Here is a 21,831-nt window from a genome sequence, read left to right on the forward strand (position 1 = left end):
ACAGTTGTAAATTCCCACAGTGTGCACTATGTGCTTCGAATATTGTGTGTACTTTTTGTTTTATACAGTTGTCAGCCAGGCATCTAACTATGAAAAAATTACACTCCAAAATACCCCGGGCTTCTGACAAAACAACCCGGGCTTAAGCCCCGTAAGCCACCCCCACGCTCCGCCCCTGGGACACAGTATCCTCTAGCAGAGATGAATATTTTTGGTACTGATGATGCGTGATGACGGTAAGTTACTGGTTAATATATTGCAGTTTATTACCTTGCAGCGGGCTTACAGTGACATACCGGGAATAAACGGTAGTATACCAATTTTTTAATCACAGTATGATGTTACTTTGTTGACGTAATTTACGACATAACGACATAACGGTATCTCACTGGCGCCAGTGAGCTACCGTAAAAAAGGCTACGGTGCGTTACCATAATTTGTCCAAGAGTATTATACCACACCAGCAAAAAACGGTATATAAAGTGAAGGATATAAAGGAACAACAAAAAGTTGTTCAGTTTAGTAGATGTCCTAATGCTTGCTGTACGATTACATGGCTTCTATGAATGATTTTCAGTGACACTGAAAGTGTTCATTTCTATGCACTTGGCTAATTCACTGGCAAAGAGAAAACACAAACTCCCACTGGCACTGCACCTCTGTTAAAATTAGTTTTTCTCAAATCCAACAAACAAATAAACAGTGGCATAGTCAGTTAGTTAGAATAGCCTCCTCATTTTAGTGTAATCAATATAAAGTACTTCAAATAAAATTAAGAAAGTGTAAACATAAATGTTCCTACTTTAATTATAAGGTAAGAGTAATAATGCATGGCCTTTTCTGTTTGGGCATCTGCAAATAAAAATTTTGCTTTCAACTAAATGAAAAGTTAGATACCGGCTCTTTAACTTACCTGCTCACAATAGATAGAGTATATTCATTTTAAGGGATTGCAAGAAAGAATAAGCTTCATCGTACTAATGTGGGCAATTGAAAACAACCCACACTTGAAAAAGTTTTAAAACTCAGTTTTATGTTGAATAAGACGCAAGCAAAGAGTAACTAGACCTTTTTCTCCCACATTCCTGCCAAATAATATCAGTGAATACACTCAGAAATCATATTATTCATCGCACTCAATGAATTCAAAGACATGCGCCACAGTCAATTACAAATAAAAACTTCATTTCCCAGAAACCTTCAGCGAACGTGACGTGATAATCTACTGCCAGCAACGACCAATGAGATTTGTGTGTGAACTCGCTCTCGAATTTTGATTGGACGTCGAATTCTTCATCTCGGCTCATCAATCCACTGGTACGTTGTCTGCGTAATGAGTTTACAGCAATCTGAATATATTACGGTTACGCTGTCAGCCGCCTCCCATGCGGTTCATAATATCCAGTTATGGTCGGCTCTTCCGGTTAAGCAGCTTTACAGGCGGACTGCGTGTGTCAGCGAGCCCCTCCTGTCGCCTCAGACCGACATTTCACCCTGCTATTCCTTCACTGTCCGCCCGGAAATTCAACATGCAGCCCAGCCGAAGTGTAGCAAGCAATTGCGGCGAAGCGGGTTTAGGCAAAGAAAATAGTTCAGGGCCGGAGAATTACAGCACCAGCATTGCCACAGTCACTACAGAAGAAACAGATACTCCGGTTGTGAAGAAGCAAGTGGAGAGCACGCTTGTTCTAAACCAGAGACACCTAAGGACTCATAGTCCGCTATTAGGGGCCAACTGTGATGACGACTCGGAGGCAGAGTCCTTCCGGGATGGGAGAAGCGAAGAGGTCGACCGGGACACCAGGGATAGGGCCATAAATTGGTGCCGAGACTTTCTGTCGGGGTCGTGGAAGACCATTGAAGATGCTGATTTTCAAATCAGCATTGTCAGGTAAAATTCTTAAAAGTTATAGCAGTACGGTGGATAATAAAACACAATAATGTCTTCATTTAAATGATAGGGTATTATTATTAGTCGTTTTTTAAAACATACTAATCTGTAGGAACCAGTATGTTTGTGTTCATGGTTTCAAGTAAAGCGACTATAAGATCCTTGATGGTTTCTGCTACGTTGGACCAGCTGCAGGGACACCCACCTCTCCTTAGTGTTTACTTATCTCCCTGTCAGACAACTTATGACGCTGTGGGTGTTGGAAAAGTGGCAGGTCAGCTGTGGGCTTATTCTGAGCTGACATTTGTTTGTTTGTTTTCCACCCACACTGGTTTGCAGGTTCAAAATGATAGCATACCCAGTGTTTTCTACGTTCATCCAACAGTCTTGACCTCCAAATTATCAACATTACTGTAATTCACTTCAGTTTTTTTTATACAGGCTCAAGGTGCTTTATATTGTAAGGTCAAGACACTACAATAATACTGAAGAAACCCCAATAATCAGAACCCTTTGAGCAAGCAGTTGGCAACAGTGGGAAGGAAAACCTCCCTTTTAAGAGGAAGAAACCTCCAGGAGCCGTTTGCTGCAACCCGTTGGTGGTAAAGATGGGACTTTAGACACAGTAACTTAACTATGTGGAGTGGTGTATAAGCTCATCGTCAGTGAAGAAGAAACACAAGGAAAATGAACCTGGGTCATCTTTCCATGTGATTTTATTTAAAAATTAAGACTATTCTCAGTGTGAGAGGTTTACACCGACTGAAACAGTCCAAATTTGAAGGGTCATGTGCGTTAAAAGATGGCCGATGAAGATTATGTAAACACCAACCAACTGCAGTAGGGAGTCTCTCCGGCTGATCTAAAGAAGCTTGTGCTGTTTACTGTTTTTAAGGCTTAAGATATAATAAAAAGACGCCTACTTAAAACGAGTCATACAGTGATTTCATCGTAAATTTGCACCCAACAATCATCGATTTACCCTTAAGAGTAGCTTTGAGTGGCCTTGTCTTTTGGCTTACATTTTTTATGGTTTCCAATCTCGATTAGAGAGAGATATTTCTAGCTTGGCCTAGCTGTTATAACACTGTTGTTTTTGTTTGCAGCGGTGGACTGAGTAATCTGCTGTACCTGTGTAGTTTGCCCGACCACGTGCAATGTGTGGAAGACGAACCTCGCCAGGTGCTCCTCAGGGTTTATGGTGCCATCTTACAGGTTAGTCTGTCGCGTATGTCAAGAAGTCGCATCTAATGTCTGTGGCTGAGAGTATCATTCGGGTATTTTAAAGAGAAGATTGCACCCCTTTATTGATGTCAGTATATGCTATAAATGCCATTAATTCTCACGTAAGTGTGTCTTCCATCACATGTGTCTCTGTGGTATAGGGAGTGGACTCTTTGGTACTAGAGAGTGTGATGTTTGCCATCCTGGCTGAACGAGCTTTAGGCCCAAAACTTTATGGCATCTTCCCCCAGGGACGCTTGGAACAGTACCTTCCGGTATGATGTACCCCAGTGTTTACACACAGTATATTCATACACACAGTGAGTTTATGCTGCTTTCTGCTGGAGTCATTCCCATCAGTTTGTTTTGTTTGTCTTTGAAACCATGTGATAAAGAGATTTTGCTGTGTTTCTGTTTTCCCAGAATACTCGCATGCGCACCAGTCAGCTTTCGGACCCAGCCATCTCCGCTGAGATTGCCACGAAGCTGGCCCGTTTCCATAACATGGTTATGCCCTTCAACAAAAAGCCTAAGTGGCTGTTTGGGACCATCGATAAGTAAGTACATGTGAATGTTATCTCTCTACTGCTCAAACTGTAACTTAGTCACAGTTAAAGATACTCTGTCTGTGGTGTTTTTTAGATACATGGAACAAGTGATGAATATTAGTTTTGTTCGTGAGGCACATGTGAAGAAGTACAACAAGCTGATGAAACTGGACCTTCCTGCTGAACTGAGAAGCCTCTGGTGAGTTGGAACGCAGGCTCTAGATTCTGTATACTGTCTTTTTGGACACAGTTTAAACAAAGCTTTAGATTGAGAAGAAGACAAATCAGTGAGTCCCCTCCTGACTCTCACACTAGTGTCAGGAAGAGAGTACAAACAGTACAAAGCTCCTGCTTTTAATATGTTTATGTGAACAATGATGTAATTTGCATTGCTCTAGCCAACTGCTAGATGTCTTATCAGAGCCGTCTCATATTACATGCTCGAATTTTCATACAGGAACGCCAACAAAAAACTTCACAAAGTGGGTATGAGTCACGCATTGGAGAGAGATTTAGCAGCTAAACAGTTTGTGCTGACTTTCTGTTTGCTGGTGAGGCGATAAGGTAACCATGCCAACATCAAGACTTTGAAAATGAGTTTTGTTAAATCAATAAAGTTTTAGGTCATTGTATAAATCAATGATTGTCAGTGTTGTTAGAGACATTTAGAAAACTGTCATGTATGCTCACCACCAGACAAGTAAGGTTACCACTAAAATAGGGCTGTTCGATATAACGATATATATCGGATGATGATATAAAAACGTCTATCGTTTCATTTTACGCTATTGTTTGTTTCGTGGTGTCGCAAAATAAACTGTTTACGGCAATATTTTTTCATCGTTTTGACGGTCACTGTAGTGGCTATATTCATTTCTTAAAGTTCTCTCTTTCTCTTATATTTAATATAACCACACTACGGACAGACAAGCGCCTGTTTTCATGCGTTGTCATTAGCAACAACGAAGGTAACAGCATCGCGTGTCCACTTGTTTATTTTCCACATAAACCTTTCACAATAAAGCTCAAGATCCTGTTGAGACTTTTCAAAAAAAAACTGAATCACGTGAAAGAGCAGATTATTTACAGATGAGAAGTAAAAACGAGCCGCCAGGTGCTAAAAAATAAACCCTAGACTCAAACGTTAGAACAGGCTTTTCCCCGCAGCACGCCGTGTAATAAATACTCACAAAGAAAACGGCGGCCGTTAAGACTTATGTCTAAAAATGTATAGTTTCATGCATCGGTTAAAACACTCGACTCCAGCTACATGCGCAGCTGGAAACACTTCCTGCAAGTCGAGCTGCCCGAGATTCACAGAATTTACAGAAAATGTTACATTTTTGTGATTTATATCGTTATCGGAACGATAGAATTCTTAAATCGGGATATGAGATTTTGGTCATATCGCACAGCCCTACACTAAAATGAGTCTTTATGTGAAAAGGTTTGCTGCATTATTCAAAGCTGGAAGGATTGTAGCTCTGCTTACGTTACTTACATAAATGTAATCTTTGGAATTCATGCTTCCATCTGATAGGTGACCTTTGTCCCAGTGCTTCCACAAGTTCACTTGCTGAGTTGTCTGGGTAGTCTGACCTTAGAACAGCTAGAGAATCAGACCAGTGTTTATTGTCTTGTTTATATGTACTGGTCTCACATATGTAGTTGCTGTCTGCTGCAAGGAACTTGAGCCTTCAGATTTATCTGAGTTGAAAGCGTATCTGTCACAGCATGTTGCGTATGTGACTGCAGGGTACTGTTATCTTAGCTTGTTCTAGGCAGTTTGGCCTTCTCTCTATGGTCAGGAATTACTAGTGATCAAAGTGTCAGTTATATAATCGACTGCTGTTGTCACTGACGTTATTCTGGAGTTTTCGCTTTTGTACAAGAGTATTGATTTGTAAATTTTTACTTGGTTTGAATGGCTTAGTGTTTATCACATTTAATATCTTTACATATCCTGGCTGAATAGCAGAAATAATTGTGCTAAATCGTAGTATTAGTAACCCCTGACTTTTGTACAGTGCTCTATCCATGCTGTCAACAAATAAGAGTGGACCTGTAATAACTGTTGATTAGTTCAGTTTATCTTACGGTGCAATATTGACACAGTTTATTCACTTATTGTGTGCTATTGCTTAAGTTTAATTCTGGTAGATTAGGATGTCTACACTTTTCTCATGGAAGTTCTAAATTGTAGTGTTATATTGCATAAAATGCACTAGCTGCATATCCATCACTAAGATTTGTGTGTTCAAGTTTCTCTCTTTTTCTTTCATCACCTACTTGGTTTTTCTTGCCTCATGTCTCCACAACAGTGCTTTGCTCGCAGCAACTCCCTCGCCAGTGGTGTTTTGCCACAATGACGTCCAAGAAGGTAAAATCTTCCATCCATCCATCCAGTCATAGCTCCGCCTATCATTACGCCTCTGGTGTGGTCCGATAGATCCCACCCTCTGGTTTCACTGTCACAATTCTTACGAAAGCTGTGCATTATATAATTCAAGAGCAAGCTGGGTTGTAGTTTTTAATAGGGACAGCTCATGTTCAGCTATAGTCATAGCTCTGCAGCTATAAAAGCATTTTCAGGGTTTGATACACATAAGCTGACAGCTGATAAACTTGCTTCACAAAAACTGTTCCATGTCATCTTAAAGGTGTGACATCAGCACTCTGTGCAGACCAGTCGAGTTCTTCTACACCAAACTGTGAAAATTTCAGTTCATCTCTTTAGGACAGTCTTTGCAAAGCCAACAAAAAAAGCCTGTGCCAAGATGCTAAAGGAACAATTTACTGTAAATTATCAATGTATGCTTTAATGTTTTCAGTATTAGAATTAAGGGCAAAAAGGACATTTGGATTCTTTTTTTTTTTTTTTTTTTTTTTTTTTTTTTTTTTTTGCATTATACAAGCAAGATTTATCATTTAATTATGATTCAAACTATAAGTTATTTCACATTAAAGTTTTTTATAATGTCAAAAGAAATGTGATATTGGAAGACCAGTCTGGCAGCAAATGCTACTACTTCATTTTGTTAAGCTAAAGCCTCACTTCTCGTTTTGTTGCTGCAGGCAACATCCTCATGCTGGAAGACGGAAAGCATTCCTCAGCGGAAAAACTCATGCTCATAGACTTTGAATACAGCAGTTACAACTACAGGTAATGTGTAAGGGGAATGTTGTCTTGATTTAGCAATCAAATAATTGTGCCACCTGTACGTGAAGGTAAATAACACAATGTGTTCCTTTTTGTAGGGGTTTTGACTTTGGCAACCATTTCTGTGAGTGGATGTACGACTACACCTACAATGAGTGGCCTTTCTACAAAGCCACACCAGAGAACTATCCAACCAGAGAGCAGCAGGTCAGTCCGAAAAAACACTAGCACCAAATAAAGAGTATTCACATTGAGCTGCATTTTTAACACTGCTTAAATTACTTACTCCTGACATGCTGCATTGTAATTATGAATATAGAAGTTGTAATAATATAGAAGGTAAGTTGATGTACCGTCAAGGAAAACCGTGCAGAAAACTTGGATTTGAAACATTTACTTGGAGATATGTATACGCACACTGGTTGATTTTTGACAGCAAGTCCTGGATTCACTTTTAATAGATGCATTCAATTAATGACACAAATATTGTGCTGTGTTTTGTCTTGATTTAATACTCGCACAGCTTCACTATTTTTGCTTTTCTTTCTCTTCAGTACATTTAGGATCTGATTCCTTATTTATTGTTTTGATATAAAGCTAGTTAGAAAATGTTCTACTAATCTTTCCTTGGAAAAATAAAACTGGGCTGATGTTCAAACCAAAACTTTGAAGTCATCTCCCTTGATGGGATAGACTGGTTATGCAGTGCCATCTAATGGTGAAACTTCATACATTTTTATGTTTAATAGCGAGATCAAATGCTGCACATGCAGTCAAATCAAATCAGTTAAATCAGAAACAGCTGGAAGTTTAGCCACACTCACTAACTTGTAACTTTTTTTTTAATTTCAGCTTCTTTTTATTAGAAGTTATTTGGCAGAACAGCACAAAGACACTAACGTTGCTGTGGACCAGACACAAATTGAAGAAGATTTAATAATTGAAGCAAACAGGTAAAACAGCCTTAAATAGATTTTACAGCAGTGCTGACGATCAATTAGAACAACTTACAGCAGATCAACAGATCACTGGATTTTCTGTTTGTTTGTTTTTTTTAATTGTAGATATGCATTAGCATCACACTTCCTCTGGGGGGTCTGGTCCATCATACAAGCTAAGATATCCAAGATTGAGTTTGGATACATGGTAAGGAGTGTTTGATTCTTATTACTGTTGTTATTATTCTCTTTTAGTGTAGCGCAAGTCACACATTTATATTTTTTGTAATAAACCACATTGTCTTGCAGGACTACGCCCAGTGTCGTTTTGATGCCTACTTCAAGCAAAAGAAGCTCTTCAGCTGAGATCCAGCTTGTTAATCAAAATGTACTGTCTCATTTGTCTGTCGTTATCATTCTTCAAGCTTGCCCCCTACATTGTGTTGGAACTATGCCTGTCTGCTTAAGGTGAAATGACAAAAAAGACCCTCTGCACCTCAGGCATTCTATTTTACTCATGAATACCATTATTGTGAAATGTTGTCATCATTTTGGGGGCCACAGTTGATTCACAACTGGTTTTCTTTCATATAAACACTTGTTAGATGCACTTCACTTCCTTGGACCATTATTAGACACTTTTATCATGGGATGCATTTGTGTAAAAGATCTACCTCACCCTTGTGATGTTCATAGGGTGCATAGTTTTCATCGTAAAGGGCTGATTCTGACTATTCAGTGAGGGAATAACTGAGACCCTTATTACCTAATCACTCAATGCTTCATAAACTTTTCCTTAAACAATTTAAAAATATTCCACACCAGTTATTCTTTAACTGTTACATTACAAACTTGCCTACATTTGGCAAATTATTATGTAAGGACTTTTTTTAAAAATATACAGTTTGCATAAATTTTCATCACTGTAGAAAAAAATACTGTCAGTTTAACTATTAGAAAGTGTAAAGCTGTTTTTACACATGAACTGGAGCGCTGATCTGTTTTGGACATTCAAAGCAGAAAGTTTACGTGGCGTCCTATCGCACTGATGTGAGAATTGCGCAAGTGGTAGTGGTGTATAGCAACTCCTGCATGCTTTATCCAGACAGCACCCTCTCCTTACTTGCACAAAGCCTTTCCCATAATGAGAACACATCTGAAAGAGGCTCTCTTATGTACTGCATCAGCATTTTGCAACTTAAAGCAACATGCAGAGTTCATGTATGAAAAATGGCTTACAGCATTTATGTCAGTCTTTTTTTTTTTTGTCCTTGTCACTAATTAAGATAACTGTTATTACAGTGCATTTCTGTTGCACTAACTACCTGTCCATTTGACACTGTTTTGTTTCCACTTCTTTAAAATTGCTTCTATACCTGCTGCTTCAAATATGTGACATTCTTACCAAATATACCAATCTTTTAGAAAATATTAAAAAAATTGGAATATTTGTGCACGTTTCACCAATAATAAAAACGTGTTACAGTCAATTACTGTAGCCCATTTGAATGTGAAGTGCTTTTTTTGACATGCTTTTATTTATTTTGACTTTGTTCTATATTTGAATGAATGTACATCAATTTGACATCAAATAAAGTTTCCAAAACAATGTTTTACACAAAGACGAAACTTGAAAGTTTACTCATTAACTACCTGTGACTGTTTTTGTTTTTATTTTTAAGGAACATCTTTTCTGTAATTTTATTCTGTTAAACAAATTCAGTTTAAATGCGAATAAACACATGTGCTTAAAAGCTCGTCTTACATCTTTCAGCTGCTAAAGATTTATTTCATGTCTAGATAAGTTTTGCAGAGATGTGAAGGTAAGCTAACTACAAAGTAATTTGAGTGACCGATGATGTTCAGACTGAACACTATCCCACCTCTGTGATCCAAGAATAGACCAGGCAGAAAGACTTGCACTGCTCTAAGATTAAGAGACCCTTCTGAGTCCACCCGGTCTGCTGCAGGGCAAGAAACGTTTTCTAGCATTTTATTCGCCGTGCTTATTAGAGCGCCAAGCAGTACGAAATCGGACCCTGACGTTTTGGTGTTTACGTCGTTAAAGGTCACGTGACTGTGAGAGCTGAGGCAGGGAAATGGAGAGCAGCTGACAGCACATGGACTAAAATGCTTCTATTTTTCCATTGTGCAGAGGTTGTTGGAATTCTTCAGCGGGCCTGGCTTACCTTATATGGAGGACCTGCATTTCATTTCTGAATTACAGTGAGGTGCAACTTTGATCCAGACAGCGCTCTGTCATTCAGATGAATAATCTCAGGCAATACGTTATGATACTTTTTGAGTGGGTAAGCTTTTGGCTGAAATGCATTCTTAGAAGGATTTTGGATGCTTTTCCAATAGTCAACAACTGGATAGCGTCCTCAGCTGTCACAGACAGGGCATTATGCCAAACAGACTCAGAGGAATGGAAGACTAATGAAGCGCTCCGCACATATCTCCTTGGAGATGGTGATGAAACCAAGGTTACAGTCCAAACCAGCCCACATGCCTTTCTTGTGAGTATTAAGCAAAGTGTGAGATTTCCAGTCATACTGGTTAACAAAAGGCCGTTTAAAAAACTTGGTTTAATAATTTATTTCAAAGGTGAACCTACAAAGACTTTCAGAGTGCAGTGAGTACTTCCGAGCTTTGTCCCAGTCCAGCATGAGAGAGACCTCTGAGAGCCTCATCCACATGGATCACGTGTCCTCTTCCATCTTCCGCAATCTGCTTGAGTTTTCCTTCAATAATAATTTCAAAGTTCCCCAAAATGAGTTGGGAGCACATATAAAGGTACAGCTTCATATATAAACCTCCTTGGCTAGTAATTCAAATTCCTAGGAGTGACATCATGATTTCTTATATTTCTCTTTCTGTCTCTGGAGGTAAGCAACTATCTTCTAGCAGATGCCTTCCTCTCAAAGTGCCTGTCAGTCCTGACAGATGAGCTCAGCCCATCTAACTGTTTGTCATACCTGAGTCTTGCTCATGAGATCTTTTGTGTGGAACTCAAGATGACAGTACTGACTTACTTGAGTAGAAACCTGCTGGAGCTCCCAGACATCATCAGGTAAGCAAAGTTTCAATTCCCCAATTTTAAATGTTTGTCTTTCACTAAAATCGATTTATACCTCAGGTGCCTGAATGAAGAGGAGAGGGAAGAAGCTGTCCACTTGAGGACTCGAGGAGACCGACACCTCTGCACCCTACGGAAAGAGAACCTGAGTTCTTGGAAGGATCCAGAAACAGAACATGCACGACACATATTCACCCTGCAAGGATCAGAGGACAGTAGAGATTGGTGTCCAGTTACAGAGCTTCCCTTTCGGGCTGATAAGTGGTGTATTACAACAGTGGTGCTTTACAACTACTTGTATGTCATAGGAGGTTACAGGGAGCGTATGAAGAGAGGCTGGGAGTTCAGCATGGCTTCCTTTCGATACAATCCCTTTACTCATACGTGGGTCACCACATCTCCTCTGATAAAAGTAAGCAGTCTCCCAGTTTGAGTCTCAAGCGGGTGGCCAGTCTGCCTGTTTGTCTTAACCCCAGCGAATTCCTCTTGCCTTGTCTTTTTCCATCGTTTATATAACACTAATGAAAAGTGTCGCCATCTGTCATATCCACAGCACAGAAGGCACTTCAGTGCAGTGGCCTGTGAAGGCTGTATTTACGCAGTGGGAGGCTGGTACTTGGACTCTCTAGTAACTCCAGACTCCAGCACAGCTCTCTACACAGCTGTAGAGTGCTATGACCCATGGAAAGATAAGTGGAGGTTTGTTTCCTCTTTGTTAGTTCAAAACAGCTAACAGCTTTCTGCAGCACTTGATGCTTTCTAATTGTTTCTCTTCCAAAAAAAAAAGCTTCCTTTAGTTATTGGTATAATCTCTGCCTCAGGTTTGTGTCCTCATTGCCACTCACTGACTTCCAGTTCACCATGTCTTTGTCCCATGATGTTCCTCTTGCTACGACCCTTGGACAGTGTATCTATGTGCTGGGGAGCATCCAGAGGACTGGAGAGAAGTTGTTACTGCAGTACAACACAAAGAAAGGTGCATACATCTGGAAAAAAGCAACCAAGCTCAGCAAAAGAAACCTGGTTTTATTTCCAGCACAGAAAGCTCACTCTTATGTGTGCTGCTGTCTGGAAAATGCCTTCGGTATAGTTCACCGGCTCTAGATTTATATTTACAAGCTGTACACTGATTCATAAATGGTTCTTTTGAATTCTTTCTTTATCTGTTAGATGTATGGTCTGAACTGCTTCCCACCCTTACCAGAGCCAGCGTAGATCTCCCTACACTTTACTTCCTGGGGGCCACGGACAGGCTGCTTGTGATTGGTGGCAACAACTCAGAGAATGTGGTAACCTCGTTCTGTGCGGAGTCACAGAAATGGGGGCCGGTAAACAATCAACAAACCCACACTCATATTAGAAGAGCACTGGATTATCTGGATGCCTAAATAACATATTCATTCAAAGTAATTTTTCACTCCATTTAAAATGTTGATAATGTTCTTTTTTCCCCAGGTTTACAGCGCTGAGAAAGTGGCATTTGCAGGTCAGGGGACAGTGGCTGGTGATCAAATCCTAATGATGCCAAGTGTTGAGCACAACACTGTTGTTAGCATGGACCTCCAAACACTCTCCCTCAAAGCTTTCCCTCCTCTACCCATCTTCACTCGCTATGAAGCTACCTTTTATCTTCATTTCTAATGCTATGGTTAGCATCTTTGCACACATATGTTGTGTGCAGGTTCTTTTGGGCTGAATGTAGTTTGCAATAGCCCAAGTACTTCTAGATCACTTCCCAGTCCTTATGTTGTCCAGTGTTCATATTTCCTAAAATGTAAGACCAGTTTACCCCGCTATGTTGAATGTTTGATTTGTTTACATTAAAATAATGCAGTATATACAATGCAATACCTTTCTTGCCTTGATTAACACCTTCAAGTCCTACTAACCATCACCACCTTGCCATCACCAGTGTGTGAATGTGTGTGTGAATGGGTGGATGACTGGATATGTAAAGCGCTTTGGGGTCCTTAGGGACTAGTAAGGCGCTACATAAATACAGGCCATTTACCATTTTAACCATTCTCATCGGTGTCAAATATAAAACTGGTATTACAGTGTTTTATTTATTTATTTATTGGTGCCATAGCAGAGATGTACTTCTAAGTAGGTGAAATGTCACATGGCTCTCTGTTACTTCTCAACACAGCGCTACAGCGGATTCAGTTACGTAGCCAGTTAGGCTCTGTCTCTGTTTGGTGTCTTGTTACAATGACATGGGAGAGAGAGAGAGAGAGAGAGAGAAACCGAGGATGGTGGTGGGGAGGTGTGTAAAGCACAGGAAAGGACAAACTTGACCACAACCTGACGAAAGCCACTCCAAGGGCACAGAGCACATAAGCCTGAGCTCAGAAGAAATTCATTGCCTCACTGACACAAACCAAAGTCATAGCTTTCCTTTGCTCCATTGGTTTAGGCTCACACTGCCCTAAAAAGGTAAAGTTATTTTTGCTCATTTCTGCATGTTTGCTTCTTTTTTTTTTCTGATTGCTTCTAAGTGTAAAGCTAAAATTTTGCTTGGGCATTAAAATTGGAATATTATAAGAGGGTTTTCAATAATAGACAAAAATCTTTAGATATCTGCAAGATTTTGAAATTTTTCTATAATAACAAAGCTGCAGAGCTTTTCTAAATCTTAAATTATACCAGTAGGTTTGCACACATTTGCGTGTTCTATTCTGTGTTTATATTTCCATGCCCGTCTGCGGATTGCACACATGCTCAGCCGGTGTACCACTATATCTGGCCACTGAACTTTGTCCCACTTGGTGACTGTTCAGTCATATGACATGGAAAAAGAAATACTAGACCTGCTGCCCCCAACCATTATATGGACTGCTATGGGAAGTCCTGATATTTTTGTTAAGAATTAAGGAAGGTCATCGTATTTCTCAGACAAAGACTGAACCCTTTCAACCTTCAGTGTATTTATTTTGCATTTAGACACCTGTTAAACTTCTGCCAGTGACCCACCTTATCACATTATGAGCAAACAGGACAAATAGAGCCGCTTTCTTTAAAACTGCTGTCAGTCACATCTGTGAAAGATTGTTTTTTTTTCTTGAGGTTAACTGTGGTATGATCAGCCTATTTGTTTGTATAACAACAGTTAATGAAATACCCAATGTTTAGTCAAACCTGGGCATGGCCCAATGGGGAAAGAAATGAGGGAAATGAGGAGGGAGTTCAGTGGCAAGTGCTGAAAATCAGTCTGTAAGTCTCTCAGTGACGACCTTTCAATGGACTAGTAATAAGTAGGCATGATTCAAAATTGGGATCTTTACAGATATAGCTTATTTTTTCTGTGGAAAATAATTTAGAGTGTGTTATCACCATGAAGTCGTAAATCTCTGAAACCTTTAACAACCACTATTCAGATTTTCATTTTTTACCTGGCATCCAGTGGTTAAGACAGGTGCCAACACCCTCTAGGCCTGTGTGGGACTTTAAACAACAAAAGGTATGCATTTTGGACATTAAGATCTTGGTAGGACAAACATTTGTAGCTGTCATTAAAAAAACCCCCAAAAAAACAAAAACATTTTAGTGGATAAACTATTAGTTAAGGCATTACATCACCAGTAGGAGTATTTTACATTTTTTAAATGATTTTATGGTGTGGTTTTTGCTGATTTATTTATTTATTTTTAAATTTTCCTTCTTTATTTTTCTTCTTTTATTTTTTTTTTAATTGTTTGGGAGTGTTTTACTTCCTACCAACGTCTCCCCAATAGCCCCTTTTAAAAACAGGGACAGCTGGCCAGCAAAACAGTTGAGGGTCGTAGTTCTAAGTACAGTAATTTTTATATTCATTTTCAGTTATACTGGGTAAGAAACTTAATGGATGGATGGATGAATGGATGGATACATTTTATTGTAAATAAATTTGTTTTCTGGGCACCACTTTGGTCTCTGTAACCCTGAATGAATTAACATTAATTTTACTATGTGTATTTTTTATTAGGAGATATTATAAAATATTATAGACCACTGTATATATTTTTTTTAAAATGTAATAACTTCTCAATGCTGTTCATGTTAGCAGAACACAGAGATGGCTGAGGCACATCAGGCGGTAGGCTTCCAGTTCACTGTGCGCCCAGATGGTGTGGACTTTAAACTGAGCCAAGAAGTCATCAAAAATATCTACCTATCAGGAGTGACAGCATGGAAGAAGAAAGCCATTCAATTCAAGGTACAAAAACTGGCACTTAATATGGTAATATCCAAACTGAAAGGAGAGACCTTTTGTTACTAACCAATAGTGGTATTTTATATCCACAGAATGGTGTATTGGCAGGAGTCTACCCTGCCAGTCCCTCCAGTTGGCTAATAGTTGTAATTGCCATGATGAGCTCTTTATATATTCACATAGACCTGTCTCTGGGAATGATGGATACCATCAAGGAAAACCTACCATATCGGTCAGTAATCCCACAAAGCCCAGTTTTGAAGTATTTCACTTGACCTTTAGACTTTACTGGACAAGCGATGCGGTTATTTTGAGTCATTTATCTGTTTTTATGTCGTTATTGACAAAGGCGGTGTTTTGCATTTTCTGAGCAGAGACTGTATGTCAGTACAGACACGAGCAGTGCTGAGTGCCATCCTGTTTGCCACAGGACTGTGGCTGTTCCTCATCTACCTCCTGAGATACACTCTTAAAGCTCTTCTGTCCTATCATGGATGGATTTTTGAGTCCCATGGAAAAATGAGTACATCAACTAAAGTGTGGCTGGTATGTTCGTCTCACTTTCATTCATGGCATGACTCTCATTTCATTTGGGACTTTTTGGTTCTGTCATTAAAGAGAAGGGATCTTCACTGATTTTTTTCTTTTTCTGTTTGTTTTTTTGTTACCAGTGCCTGGTAAAGATGTTTTCTGGACGCAGACCCTTGCTCTACAGTTTCCAGGCCTCCTTACCCAGGCTTCCTGTGCCCAGTGTGGATGATACAATTCACAGGGTATGTAGTTACAGTAATGGATTTGCATGATCAGAAACACATATCTTATTTGTGCTCCCATAGTTTTCTAAAAACATAGAAACGTGGTCTGGACATCATTACAAGTAGTTGAGATTTTTATGCACGGAAGCTTTTAGTTATTGTTGTTCCATCAGTTCCTGAATCTAAACTCACACTGAACTCAATCTACACCAGCTGAAGTTCTTGTCAATCATTCAGTCGATATACAAAAACCTATTAGACTAACCAAGCACAGGTATAAAAAATACTACCTATGCTGCTCCAGCAGCCTTCCTGCACCCTGCTCAAATTGTGTACAGTTTTTCAGTAGGTTTTTGGGAAGAACTTGGCACGTCCTCTTGCAGAAAAGCTGTCTTGGATGTCTTCCAGAATTTCTGGTCATACCTTTCACCTGATATGTCAATGTTTTGTTAATTAAATTAAATTACATTTTATTTATACAGCACCAAATCACACCAACAGTTGCCTCAAGGCACTTTATATTGTAAGGTGGGGCCCTACAATAATACGTACAGAGAGAACCCCAACAATCAAATGACCCCCTGAGCAAGCACTTTGGCAACATTGGGAAGGAAAAACTCAGTTTTAACAGGAAGAAACCTCCAGCAGAACCATAGAGGGGTGCTGCGACCAGTTGGGGAGAGAGAAGGAAGACAGGATAAAAGACATGCTGTGGAAGAGAGATAGAGATTAATAACAATTAATGATTCAATGTAGAGAGGTCTATTAACACATAGTGAGTGAGAAATGTAACTGAAGAAGAAATACTCAGTGCATCATGGGAATCCCCCAGCAGCCTACACCTATTGCAGCATAACTAAGAGAGGATTCAGGACCACCCGACCCAGCCCTAACTATATGCTTTAGCAAAAAGGAAAGTTTTAAGCTTAATCTTAAAAGTAAAGGTAGTGTCTGTCTCCCGAATCCAAACTGAAAGCGTGTTCAACAGAGGAAGGGGCCTGAAAACTGAAGGCCCCCATTCTACTTTTAAATACTTTAGGAACAACAAGTAGTCCGATAGCAAAGTGCTCTAATGGGTTGATATGGTACTATAAGGTCATTAAGATAAGATGGGGCCTGATTATTTAAGACCTTTATGTGAGGAGCAGGATTTTGAATTCAGTTCTGGATTTAACAGGAAGCCAATGAAGGGAAGCCAATACAGGAGAAATATGCTCTCTCTTTCTAGTCCCTGTCAGTCTTGCTGCAGCATTTTGGATTAATTGAAGGCTTTTCAGGGAGTTTTTAGGACTTCCTGATAGTAAAAAGTAGTCCAGCCTAGGAGTAATAAATGCATGAACTAGTTTTTCTGCATCACTCCGAGACAGGATATTTCTAATTTTAGAGATGTTAAGCAAATAGAAGAAATTTTGTTACGTGACGTCTGCTTCTATGTAACACTACTCCCTGTGTATGATATTCTTTTCACAGTACCTTGAGTCAGTTCGACCTCTGCTGGACAATGAGCAGTACAATAAAATGGAGCTTTTGGCCAGTGATTTTAAAGAAAACAAAGCAGCCCAACTGCAGAGATGCCTAATCTTAAAATCATGGTGGGCAACAAATTATGTGAGTAGTGTTTTCTGTCATGCTACTGAAATTGTCTTGAATTGTAATGATAGACAATAAAAACCTGTAATTTTCTCCAGGTAAGTGACTGGTGGGAGGAGTACATTTACCTCAGGGGCAGGAGTCCTATCATGGTCAACAGTAACTTCTATATAATGGTATGTAAAACTGTCAGTACATCAGTTGAGCGTTTTTTCATTTTTCTATTAGTAATGGGAATGAGGTAATAATTTATTTTAAATAATTTAAACACGTCATCTTTAACTTTTCAAATAAATGTGTCTGTTATCTGTGTTTGTTCTCTGTTTTGTGTTGTCACTTTGTTGTATTTGGTCATTCCATTTATTGTGTGAAGGACCTCTTGTACGTGACCCCAACACACCGTCAGGCTGCAAGAGCAGGAAATGTGGTACATGCCATGTTGCAATACAGACGCAAACTGGAACGTGGTGAACTTGCACCGGTATAGCTTGCCATTACAATTACTCTTTTCTCTCGTTTTATTGCAAGGTTAAACTCTGTGTTGACTTCTATTTAACTTTTTCTGCTCAGCTGAGGGCTTTGGGGACTGTTCCTATGTGTTCTACTCAGATGGAGAGGATGTTTAACACCACTCGCATCCCTGGCATTGAAACAGGTGAGCAAATGTTTAGGTCTGTACTGTATGAGTGCTCAATCATCAGTCACAGATAAGATACTTCCCATTGTCCAGTATGCAGCACTAGTGGGTACATCTCTATTAATGATTTCACAGCAAATAGGTTCCATCACTCTCTAAAGCTACTGGGACATATCTTTGATGCTGTGCTTTCAGTAAGTCACTGTGTGTAACTTAAATTAAATCAAATCTTTTACTGGCTTAACAATCTTTACAGATTTTGTGCAGCACCTGACTGATCGGAAACACCTGGTTGTCTTCCACAAGGGTCGGTTCTTCCAGGTGTGGCTTTACACTGGAGGCCGTCACCTTTTGCCCAGTGAACTTGAAACACAGTTTCAAAGGATTCTCAATGATACATCAGAACCTCAACCAGGAGAGCTCAAACTAGCTGCCCTGACAGCAGGATACAGGTATATACAAACAAAAAACACCTTAAAAAAGCAGGTAAGCAGGTTAAATGTTCAAACACTTTCAGCAGAAAAGGGAAACGGTCTCACTCTCACCCTTAGGGTTCCATGGGCTCAGGCTCGGATAAAATATTTTAGCCAAGGCATAAACAAAGTATCCCTGGATGCAATCGAGTCAGCTGCCTTCTTCCTGACATTGGATGATGAGCCGCAGGGTTACGATCCTGCAAAGACCAACTCACTTGATAGCTACACCAAGTCCCTGCTGCATGGAAAATGTTATGACAGGTAGGCAAAGAAGACCAAGCCTTTTATTGACTTTGACCAAACTGATTCCCTAAAAGAAGTTGGGGTTTTTCTTGCAGGTGGTTTGACAAATCTTTTACATTGATCTCTTATCCAAATGGAAAAATGGGTGTAAATGTTGAACATTCTTGGGCTGATGCACCAATTGTAGGACACATGTGGGAGGTAGGAAAAGTGTTCTGAAAATATCCTAAAATAATGATTCAAAGAATGCAAATTTCTTCAGCTGCATTTTTTTTTCTTTTTAGTATATTCTAGCAACAGACTGCTTCCATCTTGGATACACTGAGGAGGGACACTGTAAAGGGGATGTGAACAAAAACCTGCCTCATCCCACTCGACTACAATGGCAGATTCCAAATGAGGTATAGAAAAATTTGTATTTATTTCTTATATCCAGTATTGTTTTTAGTTTTTTCTTTTAATTTAATGGTGTTTTAGATCTGTACACAAACTAATTAGGATATTCTTTTACCCTCTCTAAGTGCCAAAATGTCATTGAAACGTCATACCTCTCAGCCAAGCAGATAGCTGATGATGTGGACTTCCATGGCTATCTGTTTGCTGAGTTTGGAAAAGGCCTGATCAAGAAGTGCAGAACAAGCCCTGATGCCTTTATTCAGCTGGCCTTGCAGCTGGCCCAGTTTAGGGTAGGCCTGCCATAGTTCATAGAATCACTGACATTTCTTTAAATGTATCTACAACCATCAACTAATAGATAACTCTTTGCTTTATAGGACCAGCGTGTGTTCTGTCTGACGTACGAATCATCGATGACACGTATGTTCAGAGATGGGCGGACAGAGACAGTGCGCTCCTGCACTTCTGAGGCGGTTGCATTCGTCAGAGCCATGGAGGACGCTGGTGCGACGGTAGGCAAAACAAATAACCATGTCCACAACAAATAAAAAGGTCATGACATCATTCAGCTGCTCGACAGGTGTGTATAAAGAGAATCACAGGTCAAAGGCATTTTAATGGAGAAGTTTTTAATAAAAATAGACAACAACTTTGGACTTAATGTGGTTTATAATGTTTATCTTGTAGTCACGGGACATTCATGTACTCAGTTTTAGATTTTCCGATGGGTCACATTGTTAAAGAACATGTTGTTCTACTAAGACCATGGTGACCAAGACCTAGAGGTAATGTGTGTCAGTGCCCTGGACTTTAAGCTCTTGGATGTTCTGACAGGGTCAAGCTGGTACTTTCCTTCATTGATAAAGAAATCTAAAAATTATTTAAATGCAGTTTTTATTTATTTATTTAGAAATATTAGAAACTACATTGCCTGTTGTTTATGTTGTCAGAATGCCCAGAGACTTGCCCTGTTTCGGAAAGCAGCAGAAAAGCACCAAAACATGTATCGTCTGGCCATGACTGGTTCTGGGATCGATCGTCACCTTTTCTGTCTCTATATAGTATCTAAATACCTTGGTGTTGACTCACCATTTCTTACTAAGGTTAGCACTATTATCTATCATGTGTTTTTAATGTGTTTTTGTTTTATAATGCTCTTTTCCAAACTAAATTCACTGTCTTTGCGTAATGCTTAAAGGTGCTTTCGGAGCCCTGGAAGTTGTCCACCAGTCAGACTCCACAGCAGCAGCTCAATTTAGTTGACATCAACAAGTTCCCGAAATATGTGTGTGGTGGGGGTGGATTTGGCCCTGTGAGTTAATTTGATGCAATATGAACATGTGCAAAAAGTTACAGTCATAGCTTTCTTACCTGCTGGCCTGATCAAGGAGGGCTATGTGAAATGTAACAGCGTCTCTTTGTTATCTTAGGTAGCTGACGATGGTTACGGTGTGTCTTATATCATTGTTGGGGAAAACCTCATCACATTCCACATCTCCAGCAAGTTCTCCAGTCCTGACACAGTAAGACAGAAAAAACAGCACTGCATACTATAGATCCAACTCTTCCTGTTTTTATCTCTTGCTCTGATTGTTCCTTCTCTGTCTGACCTGCAGGACTCATATCGGTTTGGTCAGCATATTCAAAAGGCCATGCTTGACATCCAAGCTCTCTTCAAGCCTGAAAATGATAAGACAGCACAGAATGCAAAGTATGTCCATCTGGAAAATGGGAAAAAGCACATATAACAGAGAGTGTGGCAGGGTAGGTTGGATGTGGAGCACATACAACCTGTGACTCAGTCTTCATTCATAAAAATAAAACAAGGCTCTGGTGACAGGTTGGGCTGCTGTGGTGAGTCTCAGCTTGGCATTCCTCTCAGACAAAAACAATATTTATTACACATCTATGTTTTTCCTGTTTATATTCAGGGATAAAGAAATGTATTTCTTTTTACACAATAGTTCCTCACATACACATACCACCCTCACTGTATATAAATCCAATGTAATGTAAATAAAGCTACAATATGTATTTATTCATGATCTTATGAAAGCTGTAAATATATCTGCCAATGTGTTCTTGTATTTGCAGATCTAAATTATTTGTTACGTGCCTGTATTTAAGAATTTGCTGTTGATTTTAAGGCGGCTGTCATTAGTGATTAAAAATATAACACACTAAATGCAACTAATGCATAACTAGTGCAGTCATCATCAGTGATTTCTGTGGCACTGCTGTGGAAGATTGGAAAATTCAGTTTGAAATGATTACATCAGCTGTGTGTGTGTATAGATAGACAGATATATGACATAGTGTAGGGACTGAAAGAGGCATGACAGAGCAGCAATGCACTGACAGGTCTTAGTGAGAGCTGTGGGAAATTTGCTGTCAAAATTAGGAGATTGTGTTCAGGAGAGTGAATTGTCTCCTTAAACTCTTGTGCAAGCATTGCTCCATGAATACAAATCAATAGAAAATAGTTCATCATACTGGTAAATTTGTGGATGACATACAGTATTGTGCAAAAGTCTTAAACCAGCCCTAATTTCTTTATATTTGGCTTCCAAGGACCCAGGTGTATTTGTAATTACTTTAAGTAGTCTTGAGCTCCGAAAGATTTCTGAAGATCATTCAAAGTTTTTCTGTGGACACTGGCTGCTTTTTCACTATGTTTCTGTTTTGTTTTTTTTGTTTTTTTT

General features: G+C 39.5%; 3 protein-coding genes across 7 annotated transcripts; all 3 read left to right on the top strand.

The window, feature by feature from the left end:
- Positions 1-1,295: 1,295 nt before the first annotated feature.
- Positions 1,296-9,515, top strand: chkb (choline kinase beta). The gene is made up of 11 exons (XM_005934130.3): positions 1,296-1,891; positions 2,998-3,106; positions 3,277-3,390; positions 3,539-3,672; positions 3,758-3,862; positions 5,985-6,043; positions 6,739-6,826; positions 6,922-7,030; positions 7,676-7,776; positions 7,888-7,969; positions 8,071-9,515. The coding sequence occupies exons 1-11, from the start codon at positions 1,386-1,388 to the stop codon at positions 8,125-8,127; spliced, it is 1,464 nt and encodes a 487-aa protein (XP_005934192.1). The 5' UTR covers positions 1,296-1,385; the 3' UTR covers positions 8,128-9,515.
- Positions 9,516-9,628: 113 nt separating this feature from the next.
- On the top strand, positions 9,629-12,743 carry LOC102313682 (kelch-like protein 42). 2 transcript variants are annotated; one of them, XM_014337410.2, is made up of 8 exons: positions 9,629-10,280; positions 10,369-10,557; positions 10,779-10,834; positions 10,901-11,252; positions 11,394-11,539; positions 11,662-11,816; positions 12,011-12,168; positions 12,296-12,743. In XM_014337410.2, exons 1-8 carry the CDS (start codon positions 10,029-10,031, stop codon positions 12,479-12,481), a joined length of 1,494 nt encoding a protein of 497 aa, XP_014192896.1. In that variant the 5' UTR covers positions 9,629-10,028; the 3' UTR covers positions 12,482-12,743. The 2 variants fall into 2 exon arrangements, with proteins under 2 accessions (XP_014192896.1, XP_014192895.1); XM_014337409.2 differs by having other exon boundaries at positions 10,650-10,834; positions 12,296-12,742.
- A 160-nt stretch (positions 12,744-12,903) lies between these two features.
- cpt1b (carnitine palmitoyltransferase 1B (muscle)) lies at positions 12,904-21,824 on the top strand. Of its 4 annotated transcripts, none has more exons than XM_005934134.2 (19): positions 12,904-13,276; positions 14,883-15,035; positions 15,125-15,264; positions 15,407-15,578; positions 15,704-15,805; positions 17,258-17,395; positions 17,476-17,553; positions 17,751-17,858; positions 17,948-18,032; positions 18,271-18,466; positions 18,566-18,751; positions 18,829-18,934; positions 19,018-19,134; positions 19,255-19,419; positions 19,507-19,641; positions 20,080-20,232; positions 20,328-20,441; positions 20,560-20,652; positions 20,746-21,824. In XM_005934134.2, the coding sequence occupies exons 2-19, from the start codon at positions 14,895-14,897 to the stop codon at positions 20,875-20,877; spliced, it is 2,361 nt and encodes a 786-aa protein (XP_005934196.1). In that variant the 5' UTR covers positions 12,904-13,276; positions 14,883-14,894; the 3' UTR covers positions 20,878-21,824. The 4 variants fall into 4 exon arrangements, with proteins under 4 accessions (XP_005934196.1, XP_005934195.1, XP_042081633.1 ...); XM_005934133.2 differs by having other exon boundaries at positions 12,905-13,276; positions 14,886-15,035; XM_042225699.1 differs by lacking the exon at positions 12,904-13,276 and adding an exon at positions 13,283-14,300.
- The last annotated feature ends 7 nt before the right edge of the window (positions 21,825-21,831 follow it).

This window comes from Haplochromis burtoni, unplaced genomic scaffold, assembly GCF_018398535.1.
Source record: "Haplochromis burtoni strain Fernald_Lab_line unplaced genomic scaffold, NCSU_Asbu1 Contig_179, whole genome shotgun sequence".
In the NCBI taxonomy this organism is placed as follows: domain Eukaryota; kingdom Metazoa; phylum Chordata; class Actinopteri; order Cichliformes; family Cichlidae; genus Haplochromis; species Haplochromis burtoni.